This window comes from Camelina sativa, chromosome 10 (assembly GCF_030686135.1).
Source record: "Camelina sativa cultivar CO46 ecotype springtype chromosome 10, ASM3068613v1".
NCBI classification, from domain to species: Eukaryota; Viridiplantae; Streptophyta; class Magnoliopsida; order Brassicales; family Brassicaceae; genus Camelina; species Camelina sativa.
The window spans coordinates 11,286,099-11,299,942 of record NC_141889.1 but is presented as its reverse complement, the minus strand read 5'-3'; the positions used below and the strand labels follow the sequence as shown (position 1 = coordinate 11,299,942).

Genomic DNA, 13,844 nt, shown 5'->3' with positions numbered 1-13,844 from the left:
CTAATTTTATATTAAACCACAATTTTATGAATCTTTTCTCGTTAGTTTTGCTTTATTACCTTTCCATTTTCAATTAATTTACTTTATTAGGGTCAAAAGCTTTGTTACCTTTTTATCATTAGATATTTTGTATATAAGGCTTTTGTTTGATATAGATAACAATTATCTACATTGGAAAGATGCGTTTGGGGAGCCCATATTAAAAGGATAGAGAGACTTGTGCACTTTTGGATGATATATCTCTCTCTATTTCTAAATAGAGATAGATATTATTAGAAAGTCAAGTTGCCACAAACACTTATCTCTCTATTGCGATTGGATCGATATCGAACGGTGCCGTTTTTATCGTCTCGAGGCATTAGGTGATATTAGCCGCTTTGTTGCTGACACGTGGCCTCAGATGAGCAGTTCAAAGACGCAGGTGACTTATCTACCTCTTATCACTTCGTTATTACAAGACCACCCCTGCTTCTAATCTCATCTTCCTTTACGTGCACTGGAAGAAAATAAATAAAATTATCAAGTAACAACACAAACAACTAATTTGTGATGAATCTTAATATAATACAAGGCACAAAAAGTTGAAAATATATATTTTTTTAGGTGACTTATTCTCGTCTTTGAAATCTTTACTTGTGATTTTGACTTTTCTCTATTACTAATTCAAACTTTTTCTATACTAAATTCATAGATAGTACTTTTTAAAGTTAATTATTTATTAAGGTCTATTATTATTTACAAATATAATGATAGATTTAAATACACGAGAGTTGAAATTACATCTTAATCATAGTTGGACTTTCTCTAGTTTAGGTATGAGTTTATGAGTGAGGTTTTTTTTTTTTTTTTTTTTTTTTTCAGTTTAGTTGTTTAATTGTTAATTATATTTAAGAACCTTTTTCTTATTATTTAAATATATTTTTTGTTAAACTATATGGGATATTTCTTGTGTGACCTCACTTCTTGAATAATCTAATTGCTCTACGGCGAGAATCAAACAAATGTCAAAAGAAAACAACTTTTGTTAGATCGCACTTATTTATATAAGAACAATACTTCTCATTATAATTATGTATATGTAGTTGATCGTCAAAAAAAAAAATGTATATGTAGTTATGTAAAATATAATAATATACTATATAGGAAAAATACAATGAATTGGTTATGAATCAAATAATTGTATTTTGGATACAAAGAGAATAAAACAAGTTGTTGAAAATAAATGATTATTTATCGAGATGAGACCATTACCTAAAAACATTAGAATTATGCATGCTAAATATTGGCTGACTTGAAGGTTATATATATATATATATATATATATATATTTTTTATGTATAATGTTTGCTTAAAACGATATCAATAATCAATAAATAATAATTAAAATCATGAAAAGGGTAATGTTTGTAATGCTAATGGCAGACACGTAGAATTTGGACCGTACAAGCAAAACAAGAAGTCTCAATTCAACAAAAAACCATCCGGATAAACATAATTAAAGTTCATTTTCTTGCCATTTCTACAAGCAATTGACACAACAATTAGTTACCTAGAATAGTACCACTTTTAATACTCGTAGGAAAGTTTAAAGACTTTGAATTTTTAAAATTTATGTACGGCATTAAATGTTTGAAGAACATTGAATCGCTAAGTATATTAGTTTAAATTAATTAAACTAAAATAGAGTCTTTTGGGGTATCTTAGAGAATAATACTCTCTTGATAAATGACGAAAGAGATTTAACTAATCTCACATTATTAAAAACTAAACTTGAGGATCAAGTGGGAGGCAAACGAATGGCAATATCTGTAAATAAAACCAAAACACGAGGGCTTTATTTAACTAAGCTATCTTTACCTTAGCTTCAAAACTGAGCTCGTTCTTCATCATTTCCTGAAAACTAGAGAAACACAGTTTAAAGGGAACCCAACAACAACAACAAAAAAGCAATACTGTCTCTTTGAGATCACAGAAACCCTAATTTTGTTAAAGAAACCCTAATCTCTCAATCTCCAGATTCTGTATGTAAATGCATCTGAAAAATTCAACTGTAGCAGAACGGCGGTACATCGGAAAAGAAACCGCCGGTTGTTTACCTACTTCCTCCGATTCGGATCCCAAACCTAAGATTAAACATCATCATCGTCCTCTTCAGGTACCTGAGATTCTCACCCCTGACATTGGTGGGTTCAGTGTTTTCAACAATCAAGTTCAACAAGCTCAGAGCCGTCATCATCTGACGGTTGAAATCCCAGATTCGTCTTCTCGGAATCTTACTTCTAAGAGACCTGTGGTGGTTACGGCGGCGGCGGCGGCTCGATCTTCTTATCCCTTCAACGTTGACGATTTCAGAAGGCAACGCGGAAGCTTTGGTTCGATTTCGTCTTATTGTCCGTCGTATCTTTTGTCGTGGTTCTCTTCGTCTCTTCCATCGATCCCATCGGCGACTAATCAGAAGCTTCTCCGTCATGTTCTTAGAGTCCGTTTGATATGTTTCCATCTTCGTTTCTTACTTCTTCTCTCCGTGCCTCCTCTTTACATCTTCTTCTTGTTGATTAGTTTCAGATTCTTCCTTCTTTTCGTATTTTCGATTATCGCTTTTTCTTTCGTACTCTCGATCTCTCTCAAATTCGCTCTTCCTCATTTACCATCGATTCGTTTGATTATCGCTCGGTTGCTGTCTCTCAAGCTTACCCCTACCAGATCCTCGTCTACATCTCAGGAGAGTACTAAACATGTTGTTTGGTCAATTGGGTCGAAGCCTGTGACTGAGAAGAAGACTAACTCTGGCTCATGGGTTCAGAAGTACAGCTCTGGTGATGTTTACGAGGGAGAGTTTCATCGAGGGAAGTGTTCAGGGAGTGGAGTTTATTACTATTCTATGAAGGGTAAATACGAAGGGGATTGGATTGATGGGAAATATGATGGATATGGAGTAGAAACTTGGGCTAAAGGAAGTAGGTACCGAGGTCAATACAGGCAAGGGATGAGACATGGAACTGGAATCTACAGGTTTTATACAGGGGATGTGTATGCTGGTGAGTGGTCTAATGGACAGAGCCATGGCTGTGGTGTGTATACCTCTGAGGATGGTAGTCGTTTTGTTGGAGAGTTTAAATGGGGTGTCAAACATGGTCTTGGACATTATCATTTCAGGTGAGATATCTTCAGTTTCTACTTTTGCAGAAATGGTTTAGCTTAGGGTGAAGTTTTTAGTCATATGCTATTGACGTTTTAGTGCGACTGGTTTGAAATTGAAGTAAGTGTGGTTTCTGAAAAGTTAAGGCTTTACTTCTACTTTTTATGATGCTCTGTTTAGGTTCATGTCTATGCTGCTCGTGGGATGTTCTTAAAGTTTATGGCTTTCAGTCTTGAGTTCTTGATAGATTGTTGTACTGTCTAATACCATCTATTGTTGGCGTCTCTCACCCTTTATGAAGCTTGATTGTTACTGGAATTAGTAATTGCATGAGATTACTCTTTGAAAGATTCTGGCTTTCAGTTCATATTGCATTTCAACCAAAAGTTTTTTGTTGTTGTCTGTCTTCTTCCCTAGCCACGTTTATTCTTATGTTTCAGAAAATAATAAGTCTAGGAGGAATTAAGGCTCAAGCTTATTTGTTGCTGACTTGAGCTTGGATTTATACAATTGCATTCATCACTGTCTTCTCTTATTAAGTGATAGACCTATCTGACTTAAGCCACATCTCTCTTGCAGAAATGGTGATACATATGCTGGGGAGTATTTTGCAGACAGGATGCATGGTTTTGGAGTGTATCAATTTGGAAACGGGCATCGGTATGAAGGAGCTTGGCATGAGGGGAGAAGGCAAGGGCTTGGTATGTACACGTTCAGGAATGGTGAGACACAGGCAGGCCATTGGGAAGACGGAGTTCTCAGCTGTCCTACCGAGCAGACCACTCGTCCTGATTCATCGTTTTCCATCAGTCATTCCAAGGTTCTCGACACTGTCCAGGTATCTTATAATCTATCTTACTCTTGCTCATATTTATTAAGTTACGTACTATTAATTTTGTTCATCTCCTGAAGATATTGCATTTGTAAGGAATTTGAACATAAACACCCACTGAGATTTGATCCTTGTCCCTCTCTCTCTTTGATCCACAGCAAGCAAGGAAAGCAGCCGATAAAGCACGTGAAGTTGTGAAAGTTGAAGAGAGAGTGAACAGAGCAGTGATGGTCGCAAACCGAGCAGCAAATGCTGCCAGAGTTGCTGCTACGAAGGCTGTCCAAACCCAAACATTTCATTGTAGTAGTGGGGACGATCCTTTGTGAGTTCCTGTGGCAAAGATTTTGACATAATCGCAGTCATGACCATACCTTGAACTTCTCCGAAAGACACAAGAGTTAAAGAGAGACGTCTAGAGAACACAGTCAACAGAATTCGCAATCTCCATGGAGATTTTCTTGAAGGTGAACCACTTGGAACCAATGTCGAGATCTCATAAGTAATAAGTAAGAGATCTGGCTATGGAGCAAGCAATACAGGTTTACTTTTTCTTTTCCTCCCACTTGTTTTATGAGCAGGCTGGCTTTAAAGTTTAAACTGTACATAGGTTGTTGAAGAGTAAGCAATGTTGTGTGTTAACAAAAAATCTTTGTAACAAGCGTAACCCATGTAAGAGAAGCAACAAAATAATTGTCTTACTTTTACAACGTGTGAAAATAACACCTCTTTTTACTAGTTTTCCTTAGATAGAAGATGACAATGACATGAAAATGAGAATTCCAAATACAATCAACTTTAGAAGATTAAATATATCTGGTCTATGCCTAGGTTCAAGTACAACAAAAAGGGTCATACATATTAACATTCGGGAGTGGTTATATATATAACATGAAACTAGAAATCTGAATCTGCGTACTATATAACAGCCACACCATAAAAACTTGAACTGTAAATATTATATAGAAGATGAAGCAGAACCACTTAGTTGATACAGCACTGCATTGCGTCAATTTCATCTCCATCCTTAAGCTCCAGCTCATCCGGTGTATGATACTCTCGAATCCTAGAACCATCCAACAGAAAGCCAAATGTGTTCCACTCGACGCCTCTCATTTCGGTGTAATGTTCCATCAACCTAAGCAACTTAGCGTTCCTTCTCACCTTAAACACTCGAACCCCTTCCTCGTCCTGACCCTTGACGTTTAGGGTAACATGGGTAGACGACTCCGAGGCAACTTTAGGCTTTTCCCCTTCTTTCTTCACCTTACTTATTTCATAAACTTTGCTCAGAATATAAGGAGCGATCCTTGGACGAGTTGTCTCAGATCGCACCTTCGATTGCAGGGTTGAAGCGTTGTCGCCGACTTGGCTACCTTCTTCGGACATTTTTTTCTTGGCTAACAGTATGACACAATTACGACAAAAGGGTCAAATAAACGAGTTAAGAGATCGAACATTACTTAAATGGGCTGGGCTCACATATTAGCTCAGACCCATCAAGTGATTCTCTCCCGCTCTTACTCTTTTTTTTAATCCTAAGGAGAAAGGAATGATTTATCGGAAAATTCCCCCAAACAGTCACAGAAAAATGCAGAAATCGTTCTCGTTGATCCAAACGGTTGCAATCTCCGGCGTATTCTCCGCCGTCTCTTGCTGGTGAGTGATTTAATTTTCATCTCTCCCACTAGCTAGTTCCTCTTCGTAATTTCTCGTTTCTTCTCTCTCTCTCTCCATGTCTTCTATTTTAGGGTTTATACAGTCTCTTTTTATTCGCTTTCCAGGTATGGATTCATGTTTGGTAGAGAGTCCGCGAGGAAAGAGCTCGGCGGTTTAATCGAAGAGCTCCGTCGTGGAGGTTCCAATTCTGATTCTACTCCACCACATTCCTGAGTTAGGCATTCCGATTTCTCCAGGCGCTTTCGTTATCTGTGTTGCTAAGTTAGTTTCCGATTTCGATTCATCTCCCCGTGAAATTTTCCATTTATGTCACTTACGATTTCTCGAGTGTTCATGATTTTTGAGCAATTGTTGTATAAACGATGTGTTCATGAGTTAATTTAACTATGAAATTGTTTGAAGGAGTGATGCATATTGATTGAGATAAGATTTTAAGAGAAAAAAACAATGCAAATATTATTAGAGATAAAGAGTGTGAAGATGTACAAGGAAAACTCAATAGGATACACAGTTCTAACTGCAATCTAAGTGTACATCATCTTCATTTTTTGGCTTCTCTTTGCTCCGACTCTAATCCAGAATTGTGCAAATCTATAGCTTTAACACTCTACTGGTTTTATCTTTGCTTTTTTCTTTGGTCACTCTCATCTCTCTATTTATTTATTTAGCAGATTTAGGAATACAATGCAACAATAGACCACACTATATGTACCTATGTGGGAGAATTACACTAGAGCAGCCTCCTCGACATTCTCAGCGATCCTGCCTTTGACAAATCCAACATAAAGGTCACTTCCAGTTGTGTCTTCTTCTGAGAGTCTCCTCCCATGGCCACCTTCCTTCATGTTCTTAACAAACTCCACTAACTGCTGCCAATTTTGACCCTCAAATAACCGCTTGTTCATTCTTAGGTAAGTAAATGCGGTTAACCCGTTTCCGGAATCTGACCTATTTGTTGCTACCACTTGTCCGAATGCGCTCGAGTCATATCGTTCTAGCGCATTCTCCCCTGCTAGGTCCGTTCCAGCCTGCCTTGTTGCGTTCTGTACTTGCTTTACCAGACCTTCTGGTGAGCAGTTTGCGTGCTCGGGTTGCTCCCCATCTTTCATCTCCATGCAGGTGAAGTTAAGCACAACCCCATGTTTGTTGAACATCTTAGCTATTGGTAGATACCCGTCATGGTTCCTTGTGTTGTAGTATCCAGCTGTTAGCTCAGCTGCGTGTGACCTGGTGTTGTAGTGCCAGTGAATTCCGGCTACCTTTCCTGATAGCTTTGCTCCGGATCCTTGAAAGATTCCTTTTGCTGAAGATAGGAGTTGGTCTCCGTGTTCTAGTAGCTTTCCGGAGTACCATTCCATGAAAAACTTTCCATACTCGCTATTCCATGTTCCGTCTCTTCTGAAGAATTCAGTCTCTTCTGGGAGGTTCTTGTACTCGCCGGCATCATGAGGTCCACTTGTTCCCCAGTTAGTTTTCCCGATTGATTCAGCATATGCTTGAAGTGAAGATTTCATATACTGCAATCAAGAAGCATAATTTCTTAGAAGAAGCATATGGAGTATTAAGTAAGCATAAGTATACATGATCTCTCTGGTATTTGTCTAATCTCATGCCTAATGTTCTTATGAATATTAAGGCTTTTTCTGCTAGTTTAAAATACCTTGTCGTAGCACTGGAACTCTCCAATTCCGGGAAATCTCCAGGTCCCGTTGCTTTCAGGGTATGATGGGTATCTCAATTCTCCACAAGGTCCCATTCCCACTTGAATTTCCTGCAATATGTGATGATGATACAATTAGCTTAGGTCACTGTCTGTACTGCTCATATCTAATGTGAATTTGATTTGTTTTCTTTAGTAGTCTAGATTTCTGCTTACCGCAATAACTCCTCCGATGTGATTATTGAATCTTTCACGGAAGCTCCTCATGAAATCTGAGTAGACCTGGATAGGTGTTCTTCCTCTAAGGACAGGCACAGAATCACATCCCAAGGAGATATACTCAGGGTTCCTTCTACCAGATTTGTCTGTGTAGACAAGATCAGGGTTCTTGCTGACTTCTTTAAGTACCCATGGGGGCAACGGGATACTAGATTTTAAGAGAGAGAAAACAATATAGAGGATTAACTAAGCTAGAAATGAGAGACAGAGATCTAATTCGAGGGGAAACTAAAGTTGCTTCATTACCTGCAAGAGTCTCCGACGTTTCCTCCACATTGATGGAAAGACATAACGACCTGGAGTTTGAGACCGTTCTTTTGAACCATTTGAATCAGCTCCGCATAGCCATCCCAGTTATACTTCATAGGTCCATCTTTCTCTACAAGTCCCCACCAAGCATCCACCATTACACCTTCCACACCAGCTCCTTTAAGAGCCATCAAACTGGCGTTCATGGCTCTTGGTTTGTTCAAATGCCCTGACATTGTTACCGTGTCAAGCGGTAACATGACAAACACCGGAACACTAGAGTCGCTCTTGGGGTGTGGGTATGAGAGAACATGGAGCTTCTCCCATCTCTCAGTGGTTTCATTTTCTGGCGAGTAGGTCTTCTCATGAGTGAACTTCATTTCCTTCACCGAGTTCTTTGCTTGGAACTGATATGTTGGCGGCCTCATCTTCGCAAAGGTCATGTTGTTAGAGGAACTTTCTTGGTTTCTGGAATTCTTGGCATCTTTGCGTTTGATAAGAGAACTTGAGGAATTCAGTGTCAACTCCATAGCTTTCTTTTTTCTTTCTCTTGTTGAGAGATGAAGATAGAGAGAAGAGTTGTTGGTGTTTGGGAGAAGAAGATGCTGTATGTGTTTGATAGTTGATGCTGTTTGTGTGTTTACATTTATAAAGAATATTGATTGGCTGTGATTTGGGGACAAACCTTCAAAAAGTGGAGAGAAAATATCACAAAAGGTTGCTAACTTTAGTTTTTTTTTTTTGTTTTTTCACTTATCACACGGTTCTTACACCTATCAGAGTGAAAAAAGTATAAATGTCACTTCAGTAGTTACAAATGAAGATATTTTAGTTTTAGTAAAGTTTTTTAATTGTTGGTAAATTATTCCTGCAGTTTTAATTAAAGATAATTCCTTGAGAATAATGTTGTTTTTTTATTGTTCTCTTGGTAATGTAGATAAAGTGATAAACTATAAGTTTTCCTGCTCACCTTTGGCTTTGAACACATGGTTCGTGTGGCTGAAAATTCTTAAGACCTATTGATTTTAATTTGAATAAGAAGATAAGTTGCTAGGATTTTTTTTTTTCTTTTTTTAGCATGAAATTTCTTGTGGTGGCTATAACTTTGCTTTTTTCTCCTTGTTGGACTTTCCTGTAAGGTTTATGTTTTCCAACTAAGCAGCAGACAGGTTCATTGACTCATAGACTTCTAATAAAAGCTAATTTATTTTCTTTGAAATTTCCTCTCATGGCCTTGTTCATTGTGAACTTTTTTTTCCTATCATACCCATTGATATGTTTTTTCTGATTTGTCTTGCCTGGTTATGTTATTCTGCCAAATTATATGTAGAGTTTAGATTTCTTGACAAATTTTCCATTTGAAGTGCCTAGCTGCATTCTGTTTATATCTGCAATATGTTGTTATACCGAGACGACAAGACTTTCATGTATTAAGAGACCTTGTAGATTTGTGTTCAATGTGCTCCACTGAAATTGACACTATGTTGATTTAGCTCATTTGTCAAAAGGTGACCAGTAGTGTATGGAATGCTTAATAAGTAAGGCTTTGATCTTGTTTATTACACATGTGAGTTTCAAGTGTTTGTTTGTTTTATTGGAGATGCTTTTGATGCATTAGAATCCTTGTCGACTGCAAATGTTATTAGAGAATCTTTCTCTCTCTCTCTTTTTCTTGATGACTCATTGAAAGTGACAGTTTGGTCTTTATTCAGGTGATGAAGATTGCGGGTTTTGGCTATTTCCTCATCAAGGAGTTTAGTTTTCTCTTGTTTCTAATTCCCACCATTAATATTTTGAATGGTAGGAATGGATCCTTATCACCTTTGGCACCTTCTCATTTTGGCTTGTGCTTTTTATTCAGAAGGCTAAGAAGTGTAGAAGGCGGGGGCGACATTGGACATTGACTCAAACAGGTACGCTCTACTAATCCTAATTGTTTATTTTTTCTTTTCTTTAAGTTAGAAACAAGTCTTGAACTTTTTCATTCTCTATCATTAATCCTTACTGTTGATTCAAAGACTATAGTAATGTCTTGATATAAGTATCTATGATACATATGCTTGGTTTTTCTGGTTTTGCTTTGTTAACAATGATATATGCATGTTGTGACATTTGCGGTCAAGAGTTTGAAACAGACACAGACTCTTTTTTGTGATTGTAGATATCTCTAAACACTAAGGTAAGCATTGTAAGAAAATCATGATTGTGACGAGTGAAAGAATGGGTGGATGTTGATATTAGCTTTTGAGGAAAGAATCTCATATTCATTTTCGTAGATTTTTTTAAGGTGAAGAAGTTAATACTTTTTCTTGATTATCTCTGTCCATGGAAAGACTTGAGAAGTTAATACTTTTTATTATGGACTGATCATGTAAAAAGTACAAAGCTTGTGGACCTGTTTTCACACAAGCATCAGCAAAATTCCAAAATCTGTGTTGTGGTGTGGTTGGTCCCTTAACGTTGAGTGTTTCTCTGTAAATGTGTTGATATCTTCTCTCCACGTAACATACTTGATTACCCACCCAACTTCTTTTATTTCTCTCATTTTTACCCACGTCACTTCTTTTGGTCGACATCTTATTTAGGCTTCTGAATTTTCTGTCATTAAATTTCACCATAGTAAGGAATCTTCTAGGATTCGGGTGAGAAATTGTGTGATCTCATGATGTCTTGTTTAGATTTAAAATAATGGTAAAACTCATTGGTGAGCATTCTTGGTTGAGATGTGTAAATTTGATAGGGCTGAGTGAATGTTTCTATAAGCAAAGGTCAAGCTAATTCTTAAGTTGCTATATTATTAATGTAAACTGTAAAAAGCAGCTGTTTCTTGGTTTCATGGTTAGCTCAATGGTCACTGAGTATCATCGTCTGGACTTAAGTTGAACTTGTAAAACTAAATAATTCAGAACATTGAGTGTAACAGTTCAGCTTCGGTTTGTCATTGTCGCCAAGATATTTTCCTGCTTTGTGATGTGATAAGTGGAACATTCAATAAGCAAAACCAAAAAAATATCTCTTCAAAATAGAAATTATTGGAAGATATTTTCTCTCACATTTCCTCTTATGTTTGTATAATTTTCAGAAAGTAAGACATGGTTTCCCATATATATCCAAGAAAATATCACAAGAAGATATTTCAAGTCGACACATGCAGACAGAAACATCTGACAACAACAATAATAATAATTCAGTACAGTATTAGGCAGATATTTAGTTCAGAGTCAAGAGAAGTTTCAAGATTCTGCAATGGGGAACGCTGAGCCAATACGGTTGTTGCCAAGTCGGTAACATTTGACATTGACATTGTATGGACCCAACTGAATGTGGTTTTCTTCTCTGCCCATGAAGAAACACATTGTGTATAGAGCCAACTCGAACTCTGGACTTACTCCTACTAACGTACTTGAGACTGATTTTAGAACACCGTTCCACTCGAATTGGATTGTTAGCAACTGAGTCTCTGAATCAGGCTGCAGATGAATCAAAAAGTGTGATTTCTCGGTTAGTCACCTGTTCTGAAGTACTTATATGTTTGGAGGACATATGTAGCATTGGATGAAGCTGTGGTACTTACAATTTCACCGCGACGTCGGGGAAATATATAGCCTTGATAATCTACAGTTCCTTTGGCTTCCTCCAAGTAAAACTACAATAAAAGAGAGCCTCAATTTTAATCTTTTGTAAGCTTTAATGTTTAGAGATTTGGATTCATGGCAGCGAGGACAAAAAGTGGCTTACCTGAAGCCAGTTATGGAAGCCAGAGACCTGTTCCCCACCAGATTGTTTGATCTCCCCAACAAAGACATGCTCAAACGCAGAAGAAGAGCCAGAGGTACCTCCACGGCCATAGAGATCGAACCAGAGACTTGTCAACATTCTCTTGAACTCTTGGTAGCTTCCAGGAGCAACGTCCTTGATCACAAGGTACTTGTGAAGGTACTTGATCACAGCGGTTCTGCTAACTTCTTCAATGAAAGCTGATTGCTCTTGCCTCTCTTCTTCTGTGACTACTTCTTTGTAACCTTCATTTGGGTTATAGTTGTCAAGCAACGAACAGAATCTGGCGAAAGTCGGTTTTCTAAAGACTTCATCGCTCACCCAAGAGAAGAGTAATCCTTCAGCCATGTCGGCTCTCTCGTGAACCCTTTTCCCATCACCACAGTCAATTTGATAATCGTTTCCAGGAACAAGGCGGTTTGAATCGAGCTCCCAGAGTTTGTTGCATGCTTCTGAGAGACCTGAGAGCTCCAGTTGAGAGGGTTCTAGGTTTCCATGAGTTTCAACATCGTCTGAGTAGTGTTGTTCACTCGCTGGGAGTTTGTAATCTTGCCATTGCTCCTTCTGGACCTGTGGAGAGAGAGAGAGAGAGATAACACATATCAAATCAGTGGACGAATGGTTGAAATCAACGATTAGGAGTACTCCATCTTGGTGTCACAATTTCAAACCTTATGCGATTGCCTTGCAGGTTTCTTTTTCCCTACAGTTTCCCAACCGTCATTGTCCTCTTGCTGGCTCTCCTGTAATTGGAATCAAATGCAAACGTTAGATCCTTAACATGCTAAAACTGACATTAGGTCTTTTCAAGATCATCTACTGTAAAGGGTAAATGAAGTTAAATCTCACCGAGAAGTCTTGCTGCTGGGTGACTTTAGCCGCATAGGTATTCTCTTCCTGTTCCTCATGTGTGGGAAAATCAAAATGCCGTATATTAAAAGGCTTGTTTTGGAGATCAATAACTATCATTTTTCACAAGATTATCTATTTAGTAGAATTGAATACAGTGGTTCAATTGTCACTTGGAGTGGTTCCATTGTTGGTTGGTACACAAAGATTAGCTAAGTAGTATATATTTGTCACTGAAACTCAAAATGCGTTTAGTTGAATAGTTGAAAATGTATTGGTGATCCCAAACCTTATGTGGATGCCTTGTGGGAACCCTTTCTCCCTTATTCTCCCATTGATTTTCCTACGCCCCAGAAACGAAAACGCGACATTTAGATGCAACATTTTGGTGATCTTGAAAACAACTGAGTGCTATTTTAATTTCATCAAAGACAATCTAAGGAGTAATGCAGAGAGTAGAATAAAATATGCCAATGATGTCACTATGGATTCAACTGACTGCGAGTTGTACCTATTCGTATGTTGTAGCTACTATCTATTGAAATTCCGAGATTCATAAATTTGAATTTTGGATTCCTTACCTCTACATTCTGGCGTCGACCTTGCGAAGGATGAGACGATCCTCCTCCGCGATTCTGATCCTCCTCCTCACCGGAAACCACCTGTCAGATCCAGAAAAAAAAAAAGAAGATGAATCGTTCATCAGATTCAAATCCTCAAAAAAAGGGGAAAAACAAAAAAAGATGATATGGTGTACGAACATCAGCCCAAGAAGATCTGGATCTCTCGTCCCTAGTAGAGTTGTCTTCATCATCACGACCGCGACGTTCGTTTCCTCCGATAGCCACGTCGACCAAACCCCTGATTAGTCCGTCCATTGTCTCTCTCACAAGTCACAAGGAAAGGAGAGTGTTTTGTTTGTTGCCGTGTGAGAGTCGAGAGAGAGCTGTGTGATCCAGATGAATTGGTTTAGTTGGAATAATAAAGACGACGTCGCTTTATTTACTTACCTTTTATATACTGTATGATTATCATCACCACACGCGCCTCTTACACAATTTCTGCCATTTGTATGGGGACAAAGCGCGTGCGTGACTTATTATTAAAAAGACAGTGCAGATCTCATTCGTAATGGTCGTTCCACTCCTTCCGACAAAATGGTTGGTTCGTTAATTTTTAGCAAAGGCTTTATAGCTAGCTTTACAATTGCACCACAAAAATATCAATAGTTTCAGTTAGTTTTAGTGGAGGTTTTTATATATTGTGTGATGCTTAACAATGACGTTCAAATTTCAATATGACGAGAAGTATATTCTCATTTTCTTACGCTAATGGAAAAGTTTCATAAATTGTTGTTCTCAAATCTCAATTTCGATGCAAGA

The 13,844-nt window shown here is 37.9% G+C and overlaps 4 protein-coding genes, 1 long non-coding RNA gene and 1 pseudogene across 7 annotated transcripts; 3 read left to right on the top strand and 3 right to left on the bottom strand.

The window, feature by feature from the left end:
• The first annotated feature begins 1,751 nt into the window (after positions 1-1,751).
• On the top strand, positions 1,752-4,706 carry LOC104718641 (uncharacterized). Its single transcript, XM_010436422.3, has 3 exons — positions 1,752-3,156; positions 3,719-3,977; positions 4,130-4,706. The coding sequence occupies exons 1-3, from the start codon at positions 2,030-2,032 to the stop codon at positions 4,295-4,297; spliced, it is 1,554 nt and encodes a 517-aa protein (XP_010434724.1). The 5' UTR covers positions 1,752-2,029; the 3' UTR covers positions 4,298-4,706.
• Positions 4,681-5,398, bottom strand: LOC104718640 (putative small ubiquitin-related modifier 4 pseudogene; annotated as a pseudogene). The gene has a single exon (XR_015568450.1). The product of XR_015568450.1 is annotated as a putative small ubiquitin-related modifier 4 pseudogene (transcript).
• A 91-nt stretch (positions 5,399-5,489) lies between these two features.
• On the top strand, positions 5,490-6,049 carry LOC104718639 (uncharacterized). The gene is made up of 2 exons (XM_010436420.3): positions 5,490-5,627; positions 5,753-6,049. Exons 1-2 carry the CDS (start codon positions 5,521-5,523, stop codon positions 5,859-5,861), a joined length of 216 nt encoding a protein of 71 aa, XP_010434722.1. The 5' UTR covers positions 5,490-5,520; the 3' UTR covers positions 5,862-6,049.
• Positions 6,050-6,077: 28 nt separating this feature from the next.
• LOC104718638 (beta-amylase 3, chloroplastic) lies at positions 6,078-8,708 on the bottom strand. Its single transcript, XM_010436418.3, has 4 exons — positions 7,834-8,708; positions 7,525-7,735; positions 7,309-7,419; positions 6,078-7,165 (listed from the first exon to the last, which is right to left on the bottom strand). The coding sequence occupies exons 1-4, from the start codon at positions 8,364-8,366 to the stop codon at positions 6,374-6,376; spliced, it is 1,647 nt and encodes a 548-aa protein (XP_010434720.2). The 5' UTR covers positions 8,367-8,708; the 3' UTR covers positions 6,078-6,373.
• An 819-nt stretch (positions 8,709-9,527) lies between these two features.
• On the top strand, positions 9,528-12,634 carry LOC109127018 (uncharacterized). Of its 2 annotated transcripts, XR_015568451.1 has the most exons (3): positions 9,528-9,589; positions 9,698-9,749; positions 10,919-12,634. It is a non-coding gene; the product is annotated as an uncharacterized LOC109127018 (long non-coding RNA). The 2 variants fall into 2 exon arrangements; XR_002033712.2 differs by lacking the exon at positions 9,528-9,589 and having other exon boundaries at positions 9,615-9,749.
• LOC104718637 (uncharacterized) lies at positions 10,866-13,505 on the bottom strand. Its single transcript, XM_010436417.3, has 8 exons — positions 13,224-13,505; positions 13,044-13,124; positions 12,752-12,805; positions 12,463-12,510; positions 12,285-12,356; positions 11,575-12,183; positions 11,411-11,482; positions 10,866-11,306 (listed from the first exon to the last, which is right to left on the bottom strand). The coding sequence occupies exons 1-8, from the start codon at positions 13,338-13,340 to the stop codon at positions 11,070-11,072; spliced, it is 1,290 nt and encodes a 429-aa protein (XP_010434719.1). The 5' UTR covers positions 13,341-13,505; the 3' UTR covers positions 10,866-11,069.
• Between the last annotated feature and the right edge of the window lie 339 nt (positions 13,506-13,844).

Coding starts and splice junctions, on each gene's coding strand:
- LOC104718639 (XM_010436420.3), top strand. CDS start 5,521: ATGATTTATCGGAAAATTCCCCCAAACAGTCACAGAAAAATGCAGAAA. Junction 5,628..5,752: donor TTCTCCGCCGTCTCTTGCTG/GTGAGTGATTTA, acceptor TTCGCTTTCCAG/GTATGGATTCATGTTTGGTA.
- LOC104718638 (XM_010436418.3), bottom strand. CDS start 8,366: ATGGAGTTGACACTGAATTCCTCAAGTTCTCTTATCAAACGCAAAGAT. Junction 7,736..7,833: donor AACGTCGGAGACTCTTGCAG/GTAATGAAGCAA, acceptor CTTAAAATCTAG/TATCCCGTTGCCCCCATGGG. Junction 7,420..7,524: donor ACATCGGAGGAGTTATTGCG/GTAAGCAGAAAT, acceptor CACATATTGCAG/GAAATTCAAGTGGGAATGGG.
- LOC104718637 (XM_010436417.3), bottom strand. CDS start 13,340: ATGGACGGACTAATCAGGGGTTTGGTCGACGTGGCTATCGGAGGAAAC. Junction 12,357..12,462: donor CCCAGCAGCAAGACTTCTCG/GTGAGATTTAAC, acceptor TTCCAATTACAG/GAGAGCCAGCAAGAGGACAA. Junction 11,483..11,574: donor GCTTCCATAACTGGCTTCAG/GTAAGCCACTTT, acceptor CTTTTATTGTAG/TTTTACTTGGAGGAAGCCAA.
- LOC104718641 (XM_010436422.3), top strand. CDS start 2,030: ATGCATCTGAAAAATTCAACTGTAGCAGAACGGCGGTACATCGGAAAA. Junction 3,157..3,718: donor CTTGGACATTATCATTTCAG/GTGAGATATCTT, acceptor TCTCTCTTGCAG/AAATGGTGATACATATGCTG. Junction 3,978..4,129: donor AGGTTCTCGACACTGTCCAG/GTATCTTATAAT, acceptor TTTGATCCACAG/CAAGCAAGGAAAGCAGCCGA.